Source organism: Cygnus olor, chromosome 5 (genome assembly GCF_009769625.2).
Source record: "Cygnus olor isolate bCygOlo1 chromosome 5, bCygOlo1.pri.v2, whole genome shotgun sequence".
Lineage (NCBI taxonomy): Eukaryota > Metazoa > Chordata > Aves > Anseriformes > Anatidae > Cygnus > Cygnus olor.
Genome location: NC_049173.1, coordinates 49,634,512 through 49,657,126, shown reverse-complemented (window position 1 = coordinate 49,657,126; position 22,615 = coordinate 49,634,512). Strand labels below are relative to the sequence as shown.

General features: G+C 39.0%; 1 protein-coding gene across 50 annotated transcripts in view; it reads right to left on the bottom strand.

Moving 5' to 3' along the window:
• The window catches only part of CD44 (CD44 molecule (Indian blood group)), a 65,880-nt gene that overhangs the window by 5,269 nt on the left and 37,996 nt on the right, over nucleotides 1–22,615 (bottom strand). For 2 of the 50 annotated variants that reach the window (XM_040557642.1, XM_040557643.1), the window contains exons 9-22: nucleotides 22,419–22,544; nucleotides 21,343–21,465; nucleotides 20,022–20,147; nucleotides 18,946–19,068; nucleotides 17,254–17,376; nucleotides 15,265–15,369; nucleotides 12,596–12,775; nucleotides 10,633–10,794; nucleotides 9,238–9,426; nucleotides 8,159–8,344; nucleotides 7,487–7,675; nucleotides 5,494–5,760; nucleotides 4,416–4,601; nucleotides 566–688 (exon numbers count right to left, since the gene is read on the bottom strand). In XM_040557642.1, the coding sequence (XP_040413576.1) occupies nucleotides 566–688; nucleotides 4,416–4,601; nucleotides 5,494–5,760; nucleotides 7,487–7,675; nucleotides 8,159–8,344; nucleotides 9,238–9,426; nucleotides 10,633–10,794; nucleotides 12,596–12,775; nucleotides 15,265–15,369; nucleotides 17,254–17,376; nucleotides 18,946–19,068; nucleotides 20,022–20,147; nucleotides 21,343–21,465; nucleotides 22,419–22,544 (2,208 nt within the window). The remainder of the gene's footprint in view (nucleotides 1–565; nucleotides 689–4,415; nucleotides 4,602–5,493; nucleotides 5,761–7,486; nucleotides 7,676–8,158; nucleotides 8,345–9,237; nucleotides 9,427–10,632; nucleotides 10,795–12,595; nucleotides 12,776–15,264; nucleotides 15,370–17,253; nucleotides 17,377–18,945; nucleotides 19,069–20,021; nucleotides 20,148–21,342; nucleotides 21,466–22,418; nucleotides 22,545–22,615) is intronic. The other 48 variants (XM_040557650.1, XM_040557647.1, XM_040557649.1 and 45 more) reach the window with 48 other exon arrangements.

Genomic DNA, 22,615 nt, shown 5'->3' with positions numbered 1-22,615 from the left:
ATTTTATCTTTGTGCTCTTCTCTGTTTTTTCTATATAATTAATTCAATGCCTCAAATTGAATGCAGCACTTCAGCTCGGGACTTGCCAGGCCTACTTAGAGTGGAATAATTACTCTCTCTGCCTTAAAAATGATGTTCTGTTAATACATCCCAGAAAAAAAAGTCATTCTTTTGCAATTGTATCATTGTGTTGGCTTCTTTCTATTCTATTTTAACCTGCAAGCCCTTTTCTGTAACACTTATCAGACATTGTTTTCCCGGAATATTCTCAAAGTTATGATACTTTGCATATATCTTTACTGAATTTTCCCTGATTGCAAATCAATTTATAAAAATTATTTATCTCTTAATCCTGTTCTCCAAAATGCATGATTTCTTTCATCTACACAGTGCTAGAATATTTTATGAGTTGCAATATGCTCCATTTCTCAGACTCTCAGTGACAATGTGATTCAGAACAAAACCTGAACAACTATACTTGATGTACATTTTCATCTCTTATTTCAGTCCATATTACTATCATTATGTACTTAAATTGTTAAAAGATATGAATTCAGAAGCCTACCTGGTACCTGGGCTGACCTTGGTTGTGACGTTATTGTTGTTGTTGCGTTCTCTCCAGGGTTGGAAGTGGGTTCAACATTTCCCTTGCGTGATCCATGATCACCACCTATAATGGATGTAGATCCTAAAGAACAAAACTATATGTTACTCTAAATATCTTTAGTGAATATATAACAGGGAAGTAAAAAATGATGACTTTCACAATACAAAAAAAATATTTCTAGAAAGTTCACACCGAGGTCATTAAAATTTATATGGAAACCTATTTGGAAACCTTGGAACCTATTTTTCCTATTTGGAAACCTTGGAACGGGCTGCCCAGGGAGGTGGTGGAGTCACCATCCCTTGAGGTCTTTAAAAGACGTTTAGATGTAGAGCTTAGCGATATGGTTTAGTGGAGTGCTTAGTGTTAGGTCGGAGGTTGGACTCGATGATCTTGAGGTCTCTTCCAACCTAGAAATCTGTGTCTGTGTCTGTGTCTGTGTCTATTACGAAGACTATAATCATCATACTCTGAACTATGGCTAGTTTTCATACTCTGAATAACAAAGCTCAGGGTTTTTCTCTTTCCCCACTCTCATATGTTTCATTTGTGATTATGCAATAATTTCATGAACCAAAACAGAATTGTAATTGCTTTGAAATTTTCTGGAGAGAAGATAAAGACTTCTGAATGTTGGAAACTTTTTGAAGAGGCTTTTGTTGTATAAGCCAAAGGTCTTGTCTGTTCCGTGGAGAAAAGAGAATGACAGAAGAGTAGAGGGAGAAAAAGAATTTGACTTTCTTATTTAAATTGAAAATGGTCAATATGGAGAAATTTTAAGGCTTTTTTTTTTAAATTTTATTCCTATACAGGATAATATGGAATTTCTAAAACTTTCCTACTTTCATAAAATAGAAGTATAGTACTCTGGATGGTTTTAAATTTGATAGCTATGTATAAAGTGGGACCTTAAAAATTCTAAATATTCTCTCTAATAGCAAAAATACTCTACGTAAACTTAGATATGGATCCCTTGGCTCTTTTTAATGTTTTTTAATTTGGTTCTAAGACTGAATTAGATCTTAAGTTCAAATGCATACTTCCAGTCTCACATATTTCCTGTGATGGTCACACTGCTTGAAGTTTTATGTGATGACAGTAATATTTGTGGCCCACTCTATTGCCATATGGGTATCCCATGTCTAAAATTATCTGTATGTTATAGATACGGTAGTTTCACATGGGACTACAACTTCATTATCGGTACAAAAACAATATTACAGATCTCCACCTCTCTGAATTCTTCCAGACACTGATAGAGCAAATTAGACACTCACTCTAATCAGCTGTAAAGTTCTTATTCTGTCACACACATTGCAGCTCTCTTCTAGCCAGCCTGTCTGATCTCATTTCCTAATGGCAGCTGGCAAATACAAAACTAAGAAGCACATTTTCCTCCTGTTAAGCATAGCCAACAAGTAGTTGAACATTCCAGATGTTTTCATTACTTTTGTTAACAAGGAACTTATTGACCAATGAGTTGGTTTGTGCTATCTCACCCCAAAGGACAGAGCACTAACTCAGCACCTATGGGACCTAGTCTAGCCTCCAAGAAAGCTGAGCAAGAGGAATGTACTGACTTGTCTGCCTGACATGTCAGCAGATTTTTTAAGGTGCTTCAAATCATCCTTGTGAAATGGTAGAGCTTTTTCACCAAAAAGGCCCTTAGAAAGACATTTATTAAAGATTCCTGTGTTAAGAGAACTGCTAAATTTGCTCTTCCCCTCCCCTGAGCACTGAGAAGAAACAGGATTTGGTCATGTCCCCTGGTGTTCTGGCTCCTGGGAAGTGCCTGCAGAAGGCAGGGAGGGCTCCTCGGTTGCACTCTACATTTCATTTTGATGACATACTAGTTTTTCTTCTTTTTGACACTTATTTTTTGGATTCCTTCAGTAGACTGATTTGTTATTCCACTACGGCACTTGGACAACAGGTCAGTCATTAGTGTGATGTCAGACAACAGCTTAAACATTTCTGTAGAGGAAAAGCAAGTGGAAGAAGGGAGTATACTACATGAAACCATTAATTTGTTTGGAGGGAGCCTTCAACTAGTGTCTGTCAATATATTACTGAGTCTTTTTCACTCCAATACAGCTTTATAGGGCAACGTTAAAAATGAAAGAACCCTTCAATAAATTAACTTAAAAAAATGACAACAGTAGTGTCCTAGTAATCCCCTTATACTATGTTTTTACAAAGCACAAAGGGTAGGTAAGTGAGAAAAATAAGGAAGTTTAAGAAGATGGCCTTATGAAACTTTGCCAGGGCACTGGCAATGCAAAGATTCTACACAGGCATTCACCTAGAAAGAGGTCTTAAAACCAGTCCTTACAGGTTTTATATGCTCAAAACAGAAAGGTAGGAAACCTTTTTTCAAAGTTTGTAATGTCTGTACAGTAAATTAAGGAGGCTGCTTGGACTAATCAATTTAATAGGGCAGTGGGTGTTAAGAAATGAGTTTGTTGTAGTAGGAAAGAGTTACTAAAAATATTTATCTTTCCAATAAAATGCTAATACATGTTTTGCATTTATATTGCGGTGCCTATGTCAAAATACTTTAACCGTGGTTTTGGTAGGTTTGATTTTACTGTGCCTATATAAAAATCTGGAAAAAAAAAAAAAAAAGAAGACAAATTCTACCTGATAACGTATGAATTAACATTAATTAATTAAAATAGACTCCACCAAACTGAGTGGAGTTATCCCAGGGTAAAAGTGTCGAGAGAAATCAGACATACCTAGAAACATTTAGCTGTCACTCCAAATTCCATTTTTAACTCAAGTCTTTCAAAATTAATGTTTTCACTGGAAGCAAATTCTAACTCCTAACTATTATGAACAATAAAATTATCTTTAAAGTGCTTGCTGTATGACATTATACAAGTATATAATCATGTTTGTGTGTAAAGAATGACCACAGAGCATTGGCCAAACCTGACAAGGTTCCACTAACTTCCAGGAAAGCGCATGGAAGTAGTATTTGGATTAGTGTGTAAGATAACTAGATTCTGAAAAAAAAAAAAAAAAAAAAAAAAAAAAAAAAAAAAAAAAAAAACTATTACCATGATGTGTTTAGGAAAAAGGAAAAGTCCCTTCATTTCCTGTACTATTAAGAAGTTACCAAAAAAAAAAAAAAGATATTTGTAGTGTAATAAGTAAACATGGTTACTGTTAACTCCACTAACTTTATCAGAAGAATAACACTTAAAAAAAGAAACTGTTCCTGAAGGAAATGTCAGTTAAAACCCACTACATGTAGCTATAATTACTCATTGGCAAGATACCAACAGCAGAGGTACCTAGCGGGTGGAAAAAAAAAAAAAAAAAGGACTGCAGAGGGAATTACTTTTTCTTGCTATATATTCAACTGACACAGAAGGAATGAGGACAGGGGAAAAGCGAAAGATAATTAAGTGTTACAGAGATGTCACTTGTGCCCATCAAATAGGAAGAAAAAATGCTATCATGTGTATATGGGCATGAGGAGAAAGCTTATGCTTTTTCATTTTATGAGATATGTTGTCACATAAAGATAGTAAAATGTAAGAAAAAGTTATTTGCAAAACAGTACTTTCAGTCATTTGGCAAAAGTCCTCTGCTTTGCAGAGTAAAAGATTTCCTTTCATGGCATATTAAAAGTGGATCATAAACACATCTAGAAATGCCAATAATAATAAACAAAAAAGCAAATTATAATATGGGCGTAACTGAAAACCCTGGTTAGTGCAAATACTTTCAGAGGATCATCATTGTCCCAAACAACAAGTGACATGGAAAAATGAAAACCATTTTAATTTGTACTTCTTACTAGGAGGAAGAGGGGTCTGTAATTGATTGTGACGATCATCAATGTCTGAAAAAACTCCAGGTACCAAATTGACATAAGAGCCGTCTGTGGTATTTGCTTGTTCACTTTCACTTCCAGGCTGCGTGCTGGGTGCCAACGGCTCTTTGGTAGCTTCCTCTCGGCTGACAATATCCGCGGACTCTGTGACTGCCATGATGACAGCACGATCAGCTTTAAACGTTAATGCTCACCAAACCACCGCCCACGTTATTTCCCTCTTTCTGTATCACAGCAAGTCAGAAAGGACGTCCTTCTGCCTGGTTTAAAGCACGGCAGGAGAAGGATGAAGAGAAGGCCTCCCCTTCCTCTTCCACGCTGCCACTGGCTTTTGAGACCCTTAAGCAACACTTGCTTGTTGTGTTGGAGGGAGACGTTGGCTGTACCCACGTATCCCAGTGACAGATGGAGAGGGAAGACCTTCAGAAGAAGAAACCACAGCAGCAAAAACCTGACCCTGTAACTCAGGAGTGAGCAGCCATACCACAGCCCGATCCGTGGTGGTCGTGCCTGTGAATCCCCCAGCGAGGAGTAAGGAATGGAAGACAGAATTTATGGGATATAATTCTTGCGTGATTGCTCTGCTCTCACCATCAGGACAGTCCTCCTTGGTGACGGTGTCACTGCTGAGTCACAGGAGCAGATCACCCAATTAATTCCACCAGAGCACCTCCACCACACCAATCACAGCACCAAAGCATACCAAGCCTGACCCCACCAAGGCGCAATATGGGAGGATGGGGCTGGGAACTTGGGATCACCAAGGCACATGACTTGCAGAAGAAGAGACAGGAGGCCACCCAGCAACATGCTTCAGCAAAGACCAGAAACCACCAAATGGACCAGGAAGAAGTCCCCTGCGACCATTCCAGAAGGTCGTTCTAACAACAGCACAGATCCCACCACAGATTTTGGGTTGCAAGTCCGCAATAGGGTTGTAGATCCCCAAGATGAGAAAGATAGTGAAAGGCGTCAGATTCAGAAGAAATAATGCCTCATTTCACACAGCACGTGAGAAATGAGTATGATCCATTATTCTTACTGGTACCCATCAGGAGAGAGTCATCTCCAGCTTCGTTCGTACTAGCAGGAGTCAGCCCGTGGAGGACCTCACCCCCAGGGGCATCTGTGGGATGTGTGATGCCTTCAGTGCCCCATCCTGCTTCATTGCCTGAAGACAGAGGTGGCTGCGTTGAGTCTTCATGTCGAGCACCATCAGGAGTGGCAAGAGCTGTTACGATGACTCGAGGTGCCCACACTTCCTGGGTTACATCTTCTGGTTCCAGAACATCAATGCTGGCTGTTACTGCTGTGATGTGATGATGGCTAAGTTAACCTCAAAGATATTTACAAAATCCCACCTTATCAATTTTTCTCTCTTCATTTCATTTAACTAGGTCTACCTTTTCCTTGGGGAAGGGTTGGGGCAAGCAAACAAGATCTGTATCTGTCATTATTATTATTATTATTTTCTGTTCCTTTAACTATGATTTATTGATTATTCTAATAGTTGCTTACTCATTTCCCCTAATATCAGTGAGCTTTGAAGTGTGTAAAAACTATTTAAAGAATAGATAGCAGCTACTTAGACCTGACTATTTAAGATTAAGATCATCATCATCAATCTAATAAAATATCCTTTTTAGTGTATTTTTCATCCCTGATTTTCCATGAGATTATCATAAGAATGCATGCTGGTCTCCCAACAGAATAATTCAAAATGAATTCTAATGGAAAATTGAGGAAATTAATTAATTAATATCCTTCCCACAATCACTCATACGGTGCTCTTTTCTAAAGAGACTGCTGCTGATGCAAAAGAGTAAGGATGTCCAAAAAACATGCAAAAAATAGCATAGCCTAACTAATGCACTTGCAGAAATTGCAAATGCTCCAAAATATGAACAGAATAATAAAGACTAATATTCATGCAAAATTACACTACTGAAATTTAACATTGTGAAGCAAAATGATACACCAAAACATGCATTTCCAAACAATGGGAGCCTAAAATGTTATCTTGGAAAATACCTAGTAACAACTATTTAGAAGGAAGAAAAATCATATTATTTACAGAATAGAATGAGTATTAGAATTCCTATCATTACATAGGAATAAGATTAGAATGACCTGTTAGAAAGCACTTAAATAGATTGTCAAATCCTGTTTTTGTTGCTGTTGTTGTTGTTGTTTTTGTTTGTTTGTTTTTGTTTTATTTGTAATTGATCTGTCAAACCACATAAAACTTAACAAGCTGATGACAATAAACTGTGAAGCTTTACATGATCCTTTCCATTCTTGGAAAACAAAAGGAGGAAGAAGAGAAAAGAACTGTTTTTTATCAACACAAGTTTTGGTTTTCATAGCTCTTTGGAAAATCCCAGGAGTTGTGATTTAAAGTAATCCTGAAGAAAATGAAAGTTGAAAAGGGAAAGCATAAATGTTAATTTTTCCCTTAGAGTTTTATTTTTCTTACTAAAATATGAGAGATGTAACATTTCAAATGTACTACAACATCATAAAAGTCCAGTATTAAACAATAAAATTTTAGGATAAAAATCCAATATTGTGATGGTGGATAACTCAATATGATAACATACAGAAAATAGGAATTGAACCTTGTAGATCTTCATGAAATGTAGTAAGTTATTTTTAAATTTACAGTACTAATGGCACCTGTGGTGATCCTAAGACCAGGGATGAATAGACATGAAAAACTGTTTTTAAACATATGATTCATTTACCTCTAAAAAAATAAAAATTATTTTCTCTGTATCACCTTCCACTAAAACTTAAATTGAAAAAATCTGGAGGGCATAAGAAAGAGTAGACCCAGGGAAAAGCAGTCTTAATGGGTAGCATTTCTTGTTGGGATGTTCACATGCAACAGAATTATAAATCAGTTTGCACTGCAAGTCTGCAACAAGAATGTAGATCCCCAAGATGAGAAAGATAGTGAAAGGCGTCAGATTCAGAAGAAATAATGCCTCATTTCACACAGCACGTGAGAAATGAGTATGATCCATTATTCTTACTGGTACCCATCAGGAGAGAGTCATCTCCAGCTTCGTTCGTACTAGCAGGAGTCAGCCCGTGGAGGACCTCACCCCCAGGGGCATCTGTGGGATGTGTGATGCCTTCAGTGCCCCATCCTGCTTCATTGCCTGAAGACAGAGGTGGCTGCGTTGAGTCTTCATGTCGAGCACCATCAGGAGTGGCAAGAGCTGTTACGATGATGGTTGAATCAGCTGTGAATTCAACATGCATCCTGCTGTGCCCCTCCCATACCCACCACATTCAAGTCTCCTGTTCACCTTAAACCACTGCTAACCTTTTCACACCACAAAGGGGTGAGAGAAGAGGGACCTTCTACGCCCCTGTACATCCTCATCACTGTCTCAACATTTTGAGCAGATCTTTTTTGCTTGTTATTCACGTGCACTTCATGACTTAATCCAATAGAGTCCCAAGGACAGTGGATGCAGTGAAAGGGCATGGAAAGAGGTCAGGACAATTCCTACCCTGTATCTCAGGTTGATCACAGAGCTTCAGCACCACTGTCCAGTGGTGATACAGTGTATTTTACCTTGCAGATATCAGTATTGTCAGTAAAGATCCCATTCTACAACCATTGATGCCCCTTTGCTGCTTAAGACTATGTGAGTAGTGACAAGTTACAAAAAATGCTTTTAATTTGTACTTCTTACTAGGAGGAAGAGGGGTCTGTAATTGATTGTGACGATCATCAATGTCTGAAAAAACTCCAGGTACCAAATTGACATAAGAGCCGTCTGTGGTATTTGCTTGTTCACTTTCACTTCCAGGCTGCGTGCTGGGTGCCAACGGCTCTTTGGTAGCTTCCTCTCGGCTGACAATATCCGCGGACTCTGTGACTGCCATGATGACAGCACGATCAGCTTTAAACGTTAATGCTCACCAAACCACCGCCCACGTTATTTCCCTCTTTCTGTATCACAGCAAGTCAGAAAGGACGTCCTTCTGCCTGGTTTAAAGCACGGCAGGAGAAGGATGAAGAGAAGGCCTCCCCTTCCTCTTCCACGCTGCCACTGGCTTTTGAGACCCTTAAGCAACACTTGCTTGTTGTGTTGGAGGGAGACGTTGGCTGTACCCACGTATCCCAGTGACAGATGGAGAGGGAAGACCTTCAGAAGAAGAAACCACAGCAGCAAAAACCTGACCCTGTAACTCAGGAGTGAGCAGCCATACCACAGCCCGATCCGTGGTGGTCGTGCCTGTGAATCCCCCAGCGAGGAGTAAGGAATGGAAGACAGAATTTATGGGATATAATTCTTGCGTGATTGCTCTGCTCTCACCATCAGGACAGTCCTCCTTGGTGACGGTGTCACTGCTGAGTCACAGGAGCAGATCACCCAATTAATTCCACCAGAGCACCTCCACCACACCAATCACAGCACCAAAGCATACCAAGCCTGACCCCACCAAGGCGCAATATGGGAGGATGGGGCTGGGAACTTGGGATCACCAAGGCACATGACTTGCAGAAGAAGAGACAGGAGGCCACCCAGCAACATGCTTCAGCAAAGACCAGAAACCACCAAATGGACCAGGAAGAAGTCCCCTGCGACCATTCCAGAAGGTCGTTCTAACAACAGCACAGATCTCACCACAGATTTTTGGGTTGCAAGTCCGCAATAGGGTTGTAGATCCCCAAGATGAGAAAGATAGTGAAAGGCGTCAGATTCAGAAGAAATAATGCCTCATTTCACACAGCACGTGAGAAATGAGTATGATCCATTATTCTTACTGGTACCCATCAGGAGAGAGTCATCTCCAGCTTCGTTCGTACTAGCAGGAGTCAGCCCGTGGAGGACCTCACCCCCAGGGGCATCTGTGGGATGTGTGATGCCTTCAGTGCCCCATCCTGCTTCATTGCCTGAAGACAGAGGTGGCTGCGTTGAGTCTTCATGTCGAGCACCATCAGGAGTGGCAAGAGCTGTTACGATGATGGTTGAATCAGCTGTGAATTCAACATGCATCCTGCTGTGCCCCTCCCATACCCACCACATTCAAGTCTCCTGTTCACCTTAAACCACTGCTAACCTTTTCACACCACAAAGGGGTGAGAGAAGAGGGACCTTCTACGCCCCTGTACATCCTCATCACTGTCTCAACATTTTGAGCAGATCTTTTTGCTTGTTATTCACGTGCACTTCATGACTTAATCCAATAGAGTCCCAAGGTCAGTGGATGCAGTGAAAGGGCATGGAAAGAGGTCAGGACAATTCCTGCCCTGTATCTCAGGTTGATCACAGAGCTTCAGCACCACTGTCCAGTGGTGATACAGTGTATTTTACCTTGCAGATATCAGTATTGTCAGTAAAGATCCCATTCTACAACCATTGATGCCCCTTTGCTGCTTAAGACTATGTGAGTAGTGACAAGTTACAAAAAATGTTTTTAATTTGTTGTTCTGTTGATGGCAGTAGTAAGAGTAATTTGCTTCTCAAAATGAAATTCATATTCTGGAATTAGTGAAGGATTATAATCATCAGAATTACTTTGGTCACAAAATTAAAAATAGATTCTGAGGATTGTCTGATTGAGAAAGGGTTAAAGTTACATTTCCTCTTATTTTAGTACAAACAAATCATGTTTCTCATATCATAATTTTAGAATATACTTCAATGGCATAAATGGTATGTGCTATACCAAGCTGCATCATAAATTCAATGTTAGAGTTGTGTCATGTCACATTTCTAAATTCCTTTCTCTCATAATTCTGTGAACCGGAGTGATAGATGTTTTGCAAAAATCTATGAAAAGAGCACTTGTCTACCAGATCATTATTCACAGATTAAAAGCATTAACCTGTTTAGATACAAGTAACATAATTATGAATTCAGCATTATGGTAATAACTGTTTGGCAACACAAATTAATATAACATATGTACTGAACTGGATGCAACTCCACAGTCATGCTTAACTGAAGAACAGAAAGCAATAGATGTGTTACTGGTAAGTATAAGATAAATGTTTTCTAGAGAGCTAAAATCTCACCACCATCCAGGCAATTTATGTCACTATCCTAAAGAGATCAGTAAACTACTCCTCTCTACAGGTCATACAATATTGTTTCAAAACATGCCACCAGAGAGATAGAAGTGATGAAATATGCATAGCTGATATTATTACTAGTACCTGTATTGGAAGACTCTTTTTCGTGATTACTTTCTCTGGAAGGAATAACTCTATCCATTACAGGGGCTTGTGTGGAATAATCCTCTCCCTTGTCCCAACCTGGATACACCAATGGGTCTTGCGCTGAGTCATTCTGTCTGGCCCCATGACTGGAGGCCATAGCTGTTATGATGATGGTGAAGCAATTATGAACTCAGTATATAAAGATCCATTTCTCATATTATTCTCCTCTTCGGTTCTTGTCTCTATGACAGGCCTTGCTCACATGTCTACTACATTTAATGGCAAAGAGAAGTAAAGCAGTTTTGCTTCTCATTCTGGTTTATGTTTAGAAAAGCTGCCTACCATCACCAATAGGATTGAATCCTTCCTCAAACTGAGTATATGCTTTTCGGAATCAAGATATCTCATTGATTTCCAAAAGTATTTCCTTGAGTCTTGCTTTTCATGACTTTGGATTGGTTGAATATCAAACTAAAATCCACTGATGCATAAGTAAGAACAAAGAAGGCAGAAATAACTGGAAGAAACTGACCCACCAGTAAGATTTTAATCACAGAATTTGAATGTATTGACTATATCCAACTTTTCCCCCTCAACATGTCACTATTTTATTAGTTGCAGCCTCTCCAGGAAAAAATAAACGATCAAGCAAGTCTGATAGCAGGGAAGGCTGGCAGATGCAGATTTGTGAATGATGCACATAGTATGTGAGTGAACACTTGACTGGAGGATATCTGATATTGCAATTATTTAGAAAAATAAGATATTGTCCGTATTAAGCAATCTGTATCTTTTATTAGAGTCACAACTAAAGAGTACCCAAATCTTAACATATCCCCCATTAAAAACACCTCCAACCTAATAAAAACAAACAAATAAATAAAACAAGAAAATTACCATAGGATGTAAAAAATTAAATTGCTACTAGGCCAAATTATATTGCTATAATAGTGTAGTTTAATATTTATATATATATCAGTAATATATTGCATTGCATCACCAGATTTTTAAAGCGTGTTAATGAAGCACCTGGAGTTGATATCTGAGAAGAACGTAGGCTTAGGGATCACTAAAGCAGTGAGCTACCTTAAACTTTTGCTTAGATTTAGCTGAAGGAATATATCCACATGATACAGCATCCCAAACAATGTCTATGATATACTTGTCTTCATTGGTCTGTGTTTGATAATTGGTAAGAACAGATGATGACTGTTGGCAGTGCTTAGTACAGCACATCAGTCATTCACTGTTGGCAGTGCTTCGTATAGTACATCAGTCATTAGCTAGACAAACACTCACAGGAACATCAGCTAATATTTATCTATTTTCAGTTACTGGCTTTACAGTAGAATTGCATCTTTTACATTTCAATTTATTAGGCTGATGGAAGAGAGAAGCCTCTCTTATTCTAGAGTATGCTTTTTTTCTTCACTTCAGTATCATCTAGTCATATTTCAAAAGTGGAGTGAGTAGGAATTTTGGATACTATTTTTTTAGTTAAAATTGCTATATTAACAAAAACTGTAAAAAACCAGGTCCAATTATGGCTTGCAAGAAGGGTGTGAACACAGCTCCCAAATATGCAAAAAATGCAACAGACATTATTATCTTTCTATTTAAACATTTACTGTTTCCTACAGATATAAGCCTGGTAGATAGCCTGGTAAAGAGTTGTGACTGCATGTGATAGAACACAAAATGTAGGAGACAATTGCAGTATTAATCCACTATAGGTCTTGACACACAGTCCAAATGAGAGAGAAAACAAACCTCCAGGACCAAGTCTGAAGAATAGATTTCATATATATATATATAATGCAACCTGTAGATTTCTGTTGCTCAGGTTTGTCCACAGAACATCTGTTATGGCTTCAGATTGCAAAATTGTTAGTAAAAAACTTCTAAAAGTAAACATTAAGTAAACCCTGATAACTTACTAAAATCTGACCTGTAGTATTACCTGTATAAGAAGTTTTCTTTTCAATATCATTTTCACCTGGAAGAGTAAATTCTTGATGTTCAGTACTCCCAGTCGTATTTGCAGGGTTTTGTGCTTGACTGATCCATCCAGAATGGGCACTGTGTAACAGTGGATGTTGGGTTGGTCCTTGACGTTTTTCATTTTCACTTGTAACTAGTGCTGATAAGATGATGATTGAATCAATAATGATCAAAATACCCAACACCAGTCATATTATCCTCATCTTCATGGTCTATGCAGTAAGGCTGGATTTTGTTTTGCTTTTTTCTTTTAATTGTTGCATTTGGTGTAAAAGACGAAAGGAAGCAAAGCTGCTTTGGAAACTGAAGCTCATTTTGCACACAGAAGCTTCACCGGGAACAGAGGAAGATTTAGTATCCCAATGACCAATGGCAGAGAAAAGCTATAGGAAAAGCAGTGGAAGAACACATAGGGAACACCAGCTTGCATCTCTACTTTGTATTTATTAATACTAACATAACTGTTGAGTCTGCAGATTCTGGGTTTATAAAAGTGAAAGAGATGATGAACTTTCTCTTTTGAGTTAATATCTCAATTACACAATTGCAAGGCAAGGAATTCCTTTCTCCATGGGAATTGTCATTCCTTCTGCGACTGAAAGAATATTCAGTGGGATGGAGGAAATAAATAGGTTTGTGTATTTGAGGTTGAAAAGCATACTAGCTTTGAACTCAGTAATAATTAAAGCTAAAATAAATTAATTGCTTGCTGTTGAATTTGCTGTTTACACAGCAGAAAATGCAGTCAGAAGTCATCTGAAGTACCACCACCATAAGAGATGTTCTAATAAACAGCAAAAGTCTTAGAAAAGATATACCAAAAACAAACAAACAAACAAACAAACAAAAAAACTTGTAACACTAAGATGAACATTAGAACCCGTTTTTTAAAAAAAAAATGCATTAGGTAGCAAACATTTCCATGAGTGATACATGAAAGGTAAAATAAAGACCCTTAACCAGAGGATGCAAAGAATTAGCTGGACCTGTTACATATGCATTTAGTCACCTGCTAAAGAAACCTATGCTAAGCATTTTCCTAAAAGAGCAGAAATGAAGGAATATATATCTTCACATTTCAAATGATGAAATGTTCACAAAGAGGTCATTCTTGCAAATGTAATTCATTATTTTTGTAATTAAAACAAATATATAGAGAGATTATCCTGTAATATTTGGTCCTGAATTTGCATCTAGTAGGACTGTATGTTAAAATTAAGTGTATGAATACAACTAATTTAACAATGCTTCAGAATTAAAATAAAGTCTTCACATAAATTCTTTTTAGGTAATTATAGCTTCTGCCCTATGTCACCTGGATAACGTTACACTGCTCCCAAAAATTGCAGGATCAGAAAGAATTGTACCTAGCCATTGGAGGTAGATCGTATAAATCCAAAGAACTACTGTTGTATGTAGAAAGTGCTTGTTTTTACAGAGGGATAAGAAAGCTTTCCACAAGTCCACCTGAAATATATTTATTTTCAGTGCAATCTAATTTTATGCAATTACAAGACTGGCCCCTAATCCAGCTGTAGAAAGCTGTGCCTTCAGCTATTCAGTTTTGCCCTTCACTTTAACAGGGTATAGCCAAAAATGAAGTTCATATTCAACTATGTTTTAAAAAAAATTACTGGAGACTATTTATGTACACAACAAAAATAGCTGGAGAATACACTCCATAGGCCTTTGTCCACAGAGTTTTTTAGGCTTGAAGAATGTGAGAACATTTTCAACAGCACAGTTGGCTGCTGGCTCTAACTCTGGTAGGAAAATGTTCACATTTGTCTGGAGGTAGCGTTTTATCCTTCATAGCACAGTTAGGAATGTAATGTTTACTCTTCCACTCAGAATGAATCCTTAGCAGTAACGGATCCTAGGCTGAGCCCTGTATGTCTTGAAGACCACAGTTTAACTTCAGCTGGATAATTTTTTAACTTAACATTGCCAAATGTATACTACTAACATTATCTTATTATCTCACACTAATTAATTTACTTAAATTGATCTGAGCTTTATATCTGCAGATTTTCCACCTACATAATTTTAAAATATTGCCCTAAATGTTTCAGTAAGTGTTTTACATGTGTACTATGGTTTTACATGTGTACTAAACAATGGAAAGAGTAGGAGGTTACTGTTGAATTTTGTCATATTTGTACCTGACAAGAGCTTGTTGTTCAGGAGACCTGATTTAACCGAGAAGTTATGATTAATCTAACCTTTATGTTTTTGAATCACCAGCTCCCTTTCTCGTTTTCGTCTTCAGATTTTACGATAGGAATTTTGTAGTGAAAAAAGGGGATTTTTTTTCCTCACCAAGCTGGGTCACCGAAATGTTACACATTGCAATCTGCTTGGTTTTATTGTACTACTGGCAGTGCAAGTTTAAAAACCCTGGAGACATGGGGAAAAGTGGCAAGTAATGAAGATCGGTTGTCAAAGATAGATTTGTAATGGTAGATGAATATTATAGATGCCACCTTTGAGGGCTCTAGCACAAATAATGTACTGGTATAACTGAGGCTAATAGTATAGGAATTACAATCAGCTGCACCATAAATGAGTTATATTTCATTGAATTATGTCATAAATCTGACTATTATCTGAAATGCTAAATTGCTTTACCCCTGCCCGCAGAGCTAGGATATTGCTCCTCTTCATCTGTATAAGAGGGGTTCCAATGATCTTGTGTGGAGATTTCCAGAAGCACTCCATGTTGCAAGTCCATAGCTGTTAGGACAATGGAGGATTCAATGCTGATCATGCTGTACATCTATCATTATTACCTTACTGTTATTGTGTGCCATAAAGATAATGGATTATGGAAATTCATGCATAACTGGATCATAGTCTCACTAGTCTTCTTATCAAATCCCTTTAGATCAAACCACTAGGTTTTATTCCTTGTATCAGACAGATGCAAAGTTTCCCAAGAATAAGGGGGAAAAGCAATAGAAGAATAATGTACAGCAGAAGTAATGCAAGACTACTACAGAAGTTAGACATTTAAATTCTAGTTTGAAGACTAATGCTGTACCTAAAGAATATAGTAGATGCCTGAGTACATGTAAAACATGCTTGCTAAGTACTCAACAAGTATTGAGATTCATGTTGGAATATCCACAGAGCTCAACAGAAGTAATCAGCAAAAATCTGAAAGCACCATGACTGCCACCAGAATGCCAATATTAGTCAGCAAAGTTATAATATGATTGAACTGATAAAATAAAACTGCTATGAGAAGCTATAACCAGAGATTGTATACATTTTCACCTGGGGAACATGCAGACACCACTAGGCCATAGAGTTTGTTTGAATATTATATTCTATGTGGAATAAGTTAGAGAGTAAACTGCAGAGAGTAAAAGCTAAAGAAATTAATACCAGAAAAACCTAAAATGTAGGCAAAAGAATAAAAATCCCTAAGCAAGTTGAATTGCTCATTTTGTATGTTCCTCTAAAAACAAAGACTACTGCTGAAAATCAAACAGAAAAATCCTCCACTGCATTCAGAAAAAAAAAGTAAGATGCTTATAAGCACAGATTTTTTGACACTACTGAGTGCACAAGTGCATAGAATAAAAGACATTAAGATGTGCTTAAATTATATTAAATTACATTCAATTACAAAAAAAAAAGGAGCAAGTTATTATATTTGAACAAATGAAAGACATATAGTATGGTTATCAATAACAAAATCTATACTGAACAAAAGAAAAAAAAAAAAGAAACGGAAATGCCTGAGGGTGGGGGACATTCCCTGGTCATGAGGCTAAGTAGCACATACTGGGTGCTTCATTGAACACAGCGTTCGGCTTCAAGCCTCATATGTGGAGATATTCTGGTTTTAAAAGAAAATTATTTTAGGTATGGATGACTTTTTAGTTAAGAAAGAGTTATCAGATCATCACTGTGGTACTATTCATACCAGAAAAAAAAAAAAAAAAGGTTATGTGTTAAAATCTTTCGGTCGTGGTATTAGATCATGCCTAAATATTTTAGGTCAAAAAAACAAATGGGATGATATTAGAAAAGTATGTGGGAAGAGTGCAGAAGATGGCAAACATGAGCGCGTAGGGTAGCACTTCCTAATGAAATGAGAACCTAGGCTTTGACGTCCCCACATTGTGACCAAATATCTTACAAAAAAACAGGAAATCTACTAAGAAAACATATCAAAGAATAGTGATCAAGCTCTGGATTACATTTCACTAATGACGTAGATGTAGATTACAAATAATACAAAACAGAACTATTTTTAAATTGTTTCCCTGCACCTGCACCCACCCACCTCCAAAACAAAACAAAACCAAAAAAACTTGGGAAAAAATGATAAACATGTCTTTCAAGAAGATAATGAATGAATGAATGTGTTCAAATAGGGATGAAATTGTGATATCAATTTTAAGTAATGATAGAACAGATATCTATTCAACTAATATGGGTCTTATAAGATTTTTCCAATGGAAAAGGAAACATTCATGAGTAATAGTTGACAGAAGACTGTCCACTCTTTATGCAAAATACATGTAGCAAAGAAGGAGGACATACAACATGTGTAACATAAAAGAAAAAGGAAAAAAAATGCATCCAAAGAGAAGGGAAGTTCCTTACTAGTACTTGGAGCATACTCTTTCTTGGCCACACTTATGTCCCATCGTGAAAACACCGTAGGGTAAGTCGTCTCCTCCGAAGAGTCTTCATCATCTGAACCATTGCCGCTTGAGGTCACATCTGCTGTGGTGATGTTAAATCTGCCATGAAGCCCTAACCCGTAAGGCCTTCTGCTGGCAGCAGTTATGCTTTGCTGTCTCCCCTACATGCAGCCCACAGCCACCGAGGAGGCTGAACAGCACCATACTTGCCCGGTCTGTATCCCCTACTGGTTCTTCCTCCCAGAGGAGACCCATCACCCTGCCATGGCCCTGCTGAAGTCACCCAGCCATGGCTGTTAGCTATATTGCAGTGCCCTATGGAAGGTCATTGCAGAAAATGACTCCTGCCTCATTCTTGTGTCTTCTCTCTGGGATTTGACCACCACCACTCGTTTGAAAATGGATTCCACCAAGTTTGGGTGGTAGTTTTCTCCAGGTGAACACGATGAGGCCCCGGAGCTGTTAGGACATGGTTCATTGAACCAAGAACTTGTTATTTCTTGAGAGGCACATTTCCTCCATCAAAGTCAAGTCCACCAGCACCAGCACCCTGAGCATGCTCATGCCACTGAGATGGATGGGAGTGCAAATGGAATGTATGAACCTGTGGTATCATTACATTCCTCAGACGCTTAGCCAGACGAAGGCACTAGTGGCAGTCCCAAGAAAGAACATGGTCCCTTGAGAGGAGTCATTGCAAAGCCCCGTGGATCTGTTCTTGCTCTTCTACAAGGTTAATGAGCTCCTCACAGGCTGTGCCAGCAAGAGAGAACAGATAGGCCGAGATAACTTCCAGGACACGGAACATCCACCAAGACTTGACACAAAACAGGCACAAAAGGTGAAAGAAGCATCCACGTCAGGTGAAAAGGATACCCAGAAAAAGCACACCCATTAGTTTTGCTTTTGCTTCCTCTGACAACCCTGTGAAGCCAATACTGCCAGAGACCTGGGCTCAGAAGAATGGCCATTCTGCTTGAAAGACACATGCACTCCCCTTAGCCTGCTGGAGTCAGCAAAATCCACACCAGAAACACTTCTGAGGAAGGCATCAGCACATTGCAGAGACACGGCTTTACCTGTGTTATGTTACCCCTGCACAACTTTTTCTCAGAACATAGCATTTCAAATAGTATTGACCCATAGTTTGTGACAGACATTTAAGGATGGAAATAGATTTTCCTCTAGAGAAATTACAGGACTTACACCCTTTTCCTCTGCTGCGCTAGGCAGGCGAATAGATATAGTGCATGCAAACATAACTACTTGAACATCATGTGTACAGGCTGGAAATTCCCTCCAAAAAGGAATTTTTCCTCGGGACACAAAGACCCACATGGGAAGCCCAGAAATCCAATGTATGTGAAAACAAGATACAAATTCTAGCAGCACTGAAAGAAGTTCCTTCTAAGGACTGGAACCTCACAAGTTCTACATCAGCTTTTCCTGTGGCACAGGAAAGATCTCTGAAACAAGAGACAATCAGAACAGCAACTACCCCTTTACATGGTACCCATTTGGTGAAGGAAGAGGATCCTTGGGTAGAAAAGGGAAAAAGAAAAAAATAATAACAAAAAACAAACACCCAAAGCCAAAAAGCAAAAACCCCAAACCCAAAACAAGACATCCAAAGAGAAGGGAAGTTCCTTACTAGTACTTGGAGCATACTCTTTCTTGGCCACACTTATGTCCCATCGTGGAAACACCGTAGGGTAAGTCGTCTCCTCCGAAGAGTCTTCATCATCTGAACCATTACCGCTTGAGGTCACATCTGCTGTGGTGATGTTAAATCTGCCATGAAGCCCTAACCCGTAAGGCCTTCTGCTGGCAGCAGTTATGCTTTGCTGTCTCCCCTACATGCAGCCCACAGCCACCGAGGAGGCTGAACAGCACCATGCTTGCCACGGTCTGTATCCCCTACTGGTTCTTCCTCCCAGAGGAAACCCATCACCCTGCCATGGCCCTGCTGAAGCCACCCTAAAGTAGCTGTTAGCTACATAGCAGTGCCCTGTGGAGGGTCACAGCACTAACTGATCCCTGTCATGTCTTAGCAAAGGTAAGGACAAACAATTAAGATAATTTCAGTAAATTTCAATCAAGAGAGATCTGGGATCATATGAATGATTTTTTTTTTTAGAATTAAATTAATGTTTCATATTCTCTTTTTACACAGCTTTCAGTGCTTTAGAAAAACAGGAAGTCAATAGAAATAAAACTATTTCCCATCTACTTTATTTTGTTCTTATAACCAGAGACATCTTTTATTGTCTCTTCCTTTTTTCACAAGCATTCCCCACTGTGATAAACACTATGCAAATAATACTGTAAGTAGTTTATGAAATAGTAAGTCATTCATTTTCTGTTCAGTACAGCATACTTCTTTCCATTCTATATCAAAGGAAATTTTTTTTTTCAACTCTGCCATTGGTTGAAACTACCTAACTGATCTTCAAAATTCAACTGTTTTCCTTTTCAGAGGTATACTACCTACTCAGTATATTTGCTAGCCTCAGGTGAAATGGTGTCCTCTGCCACTACCAAAAGTTCAGGCTCTGAGAAAGAGACCAAAACGTAGGTTTTCACTCCTCAAACACGTAATACAGAAAAGCAGAAACATGTACTGTCCATTGAAAACCCCCACCATTTAATGCTTCTCAAGCTTTCTGCCTTGGAACTATCATTATTCAGCCCTTAAACAAAGCACCCTATTAGCACGATGCTCTTTACCCCTTGTTGTCTGCGTGGGTTCTTGTGTCTTCTCTCTGGGATTTGACCACCACCACTCGTTTGAAAATGGATTCCACCAAGTTTGGGTGGTAGTTTTCTCCAGGTGAACACGATGAGGCCCCGGAGCTGTTAGGACATGGTTCATTGAACCAAGAACTTGTTATTTCTTGAGAGGCACATTTCCTCCATCAAAGTCAAGTCCACCGGCACCAGCACCCTGAGCATGCTCATGCCACTGAGATGGATGGGAGTGCAAATGGAATGTATGAACCTGTGGTATCATTACATTCCTCAGACGCTTAGCCAGACGAAGGCACTAGTGGCAGTCCCAAGAAAGAACATGGTCCCTTGAGAGGAGTCATTGCAAAGCCCCGTGGATCTGTTCTTGCTCTTCTACAAGGTTAATGAGCTCCTCACAGGCTGTGCCAGCAAGAGAGAACAGATAGGCCGAGATAACTTCCAGGACACGGAACATCCACCAAGACTTGACACAAAAACAGGCACAAAAGGTGAAAGAAGCATCCACGTCAGGTGAAAAGGATACCCAGAAAAAAGCACACCCATTAGTTTTGCTTTTGCTTCCTCTGACAACCCTGTGAAGCCAATACTGCCAGAGACCTGGGCTCAGAAGAATGGCCATTCTGCTTGAAAGACACATGCACTCCCCTTAGCCTGCTGGAGTCAGCAAAATCCACACCAGAAACACTTCTGAGGAAGGCATCAGCACATTGCAGAGACACGGCTTTACCTGTGTTATGTTACCCCTGCACAACTTTTTCTCAGAACATAGCATTTCAAATAGTATTGACCCATAGTTTGTGACAGACATTTAAGGATGGAAATAGATTTTCCTCTAGAGAAATTACAGGACTTACACCCTTTTCCTCTGCTGCGCTAGGCAGGCCGAATAGATATAGTGCATGCAAACATAACTACTTGAACATCATGTGTACAGGCTGGAAATTCCCTCCAAAAAGGAATTTTTCCTCGGGACACAAAGACCCACATGGGAAGCCCAGAAATCCAATGTATGTGAAAACAAGATACAAATTCTAGCAGCACTGAAAGAAGTTCCTTCTAAGGACTGGAACCTCACAAGTTCTACATCAGCTTTTCCTGTGGCACAGGAAAGATCTCTGAAACAAGAGACAATCAGAACAGCAACTACCCCTTTACATGGTACCCATTTGGTGAAGGAAGAGGATCCTTGGGTAGAAAAGGGAAAAAGAAAAAAATAATAACAAAAAACAAACACCCAAAGCCAAAAAGCAAAAACCCCAAACCCAAAACAAGACATCCAAAGAGAAGGGAAGTTCCTTACTAGTACTTGGAGCATACTCTTTCTTGGCCACACTTATGTCCCATCGTGGAAACACCGTAGGGTAAGTCGTCTCCTCCGAAGAGTCTTCATCATCTGAACCATTACCGCTTGAGGTCACATCTGCTGTGGTGATGTTAAATCTGCCATGAAGCCCTAACCCGTAAGGCCTTCTGCTGGCAGCAGTTATGCTTTGCTGTCTCCCCTACATGCAGCCCACAGCCACCGAGGAGGCTGAACAGCACCATGCTTGCCACGGTCTGTATCCCCTACTGGTTCTTCCTCCCAGAGGAAACCCATCACCCTGCCATGGCCCTGCTGAAGCCACCCTAAAGTAGCTGTTAGCTACATAGCAGTGCCCTGTGGAGGGTCACAGCACTAACTGATCCCTGTCATGTCTTAGCAAAGGTAAGGACAAACAATTAAGATAATTTCAGTAAATTTCAATCAAGAGAGATCTGGGATCATATGAATGATTTTTTTTTTTAGAATTAAATTAATGTTTCATATTCTCTTTTTACACAGCTTTCAGTGCTTTAGAAAAACAGGAAGTCAATAGAAATAAAACTATTTCCCATCTACTTTATTTTGTTCTTATAACCAGAGACATCTTTTATTGTCTCTTCCTTTTTTCACAAGCATTCCCCACTGTGATAAACACTATGCAAATAATACTGTAAGTAGTTTATGAAATAGTAAGTCATTCATTTTCTGTTCAGTACAGCATACTTCTTTCCATTCTATATCAAAGGAAATTTTTTTTTTCAACTCTGCCATTGGTTGAAACTACCTAACTGATCTTCAAAATTCAACTGTTTTCCTTTTCAGAGGTATACTACCTACTCAGTATATTTGCTAGCCTCAGGTGAAATGGTGTCCTCTGCCACTACCAAAAGTTCAGGCTCTGAGAAAGAGACCAAAACGTAGGTTTTCACTCCTCAAACACGTAATACAGAAAAGCAGAAACATGTACTGTCCATTGAAAACCCCCACCATTTAATGCTTCTCAAGCTTTCTGCCTTGGAACTATCATTATTCAGCCCTTAAACAAAGCACCCTATTAGCACGATGCTCTTTACCCCTTGTTGTCTGCGTGGGTTCTTGTGTCTTCTCTCTGGGATTTGACCACCACCACTCGTTTGAAAATGGATTCCACCAAGTTTGGGTGGTAGTTTTCTCCAGGTGAACACGATGAGGCCCCGGAGCTGTTAGGACATGGTTCATTGAACCAAGAACTTGTTATTTCTTGAGAGGCACATTTCCTCCATCAAAGTCA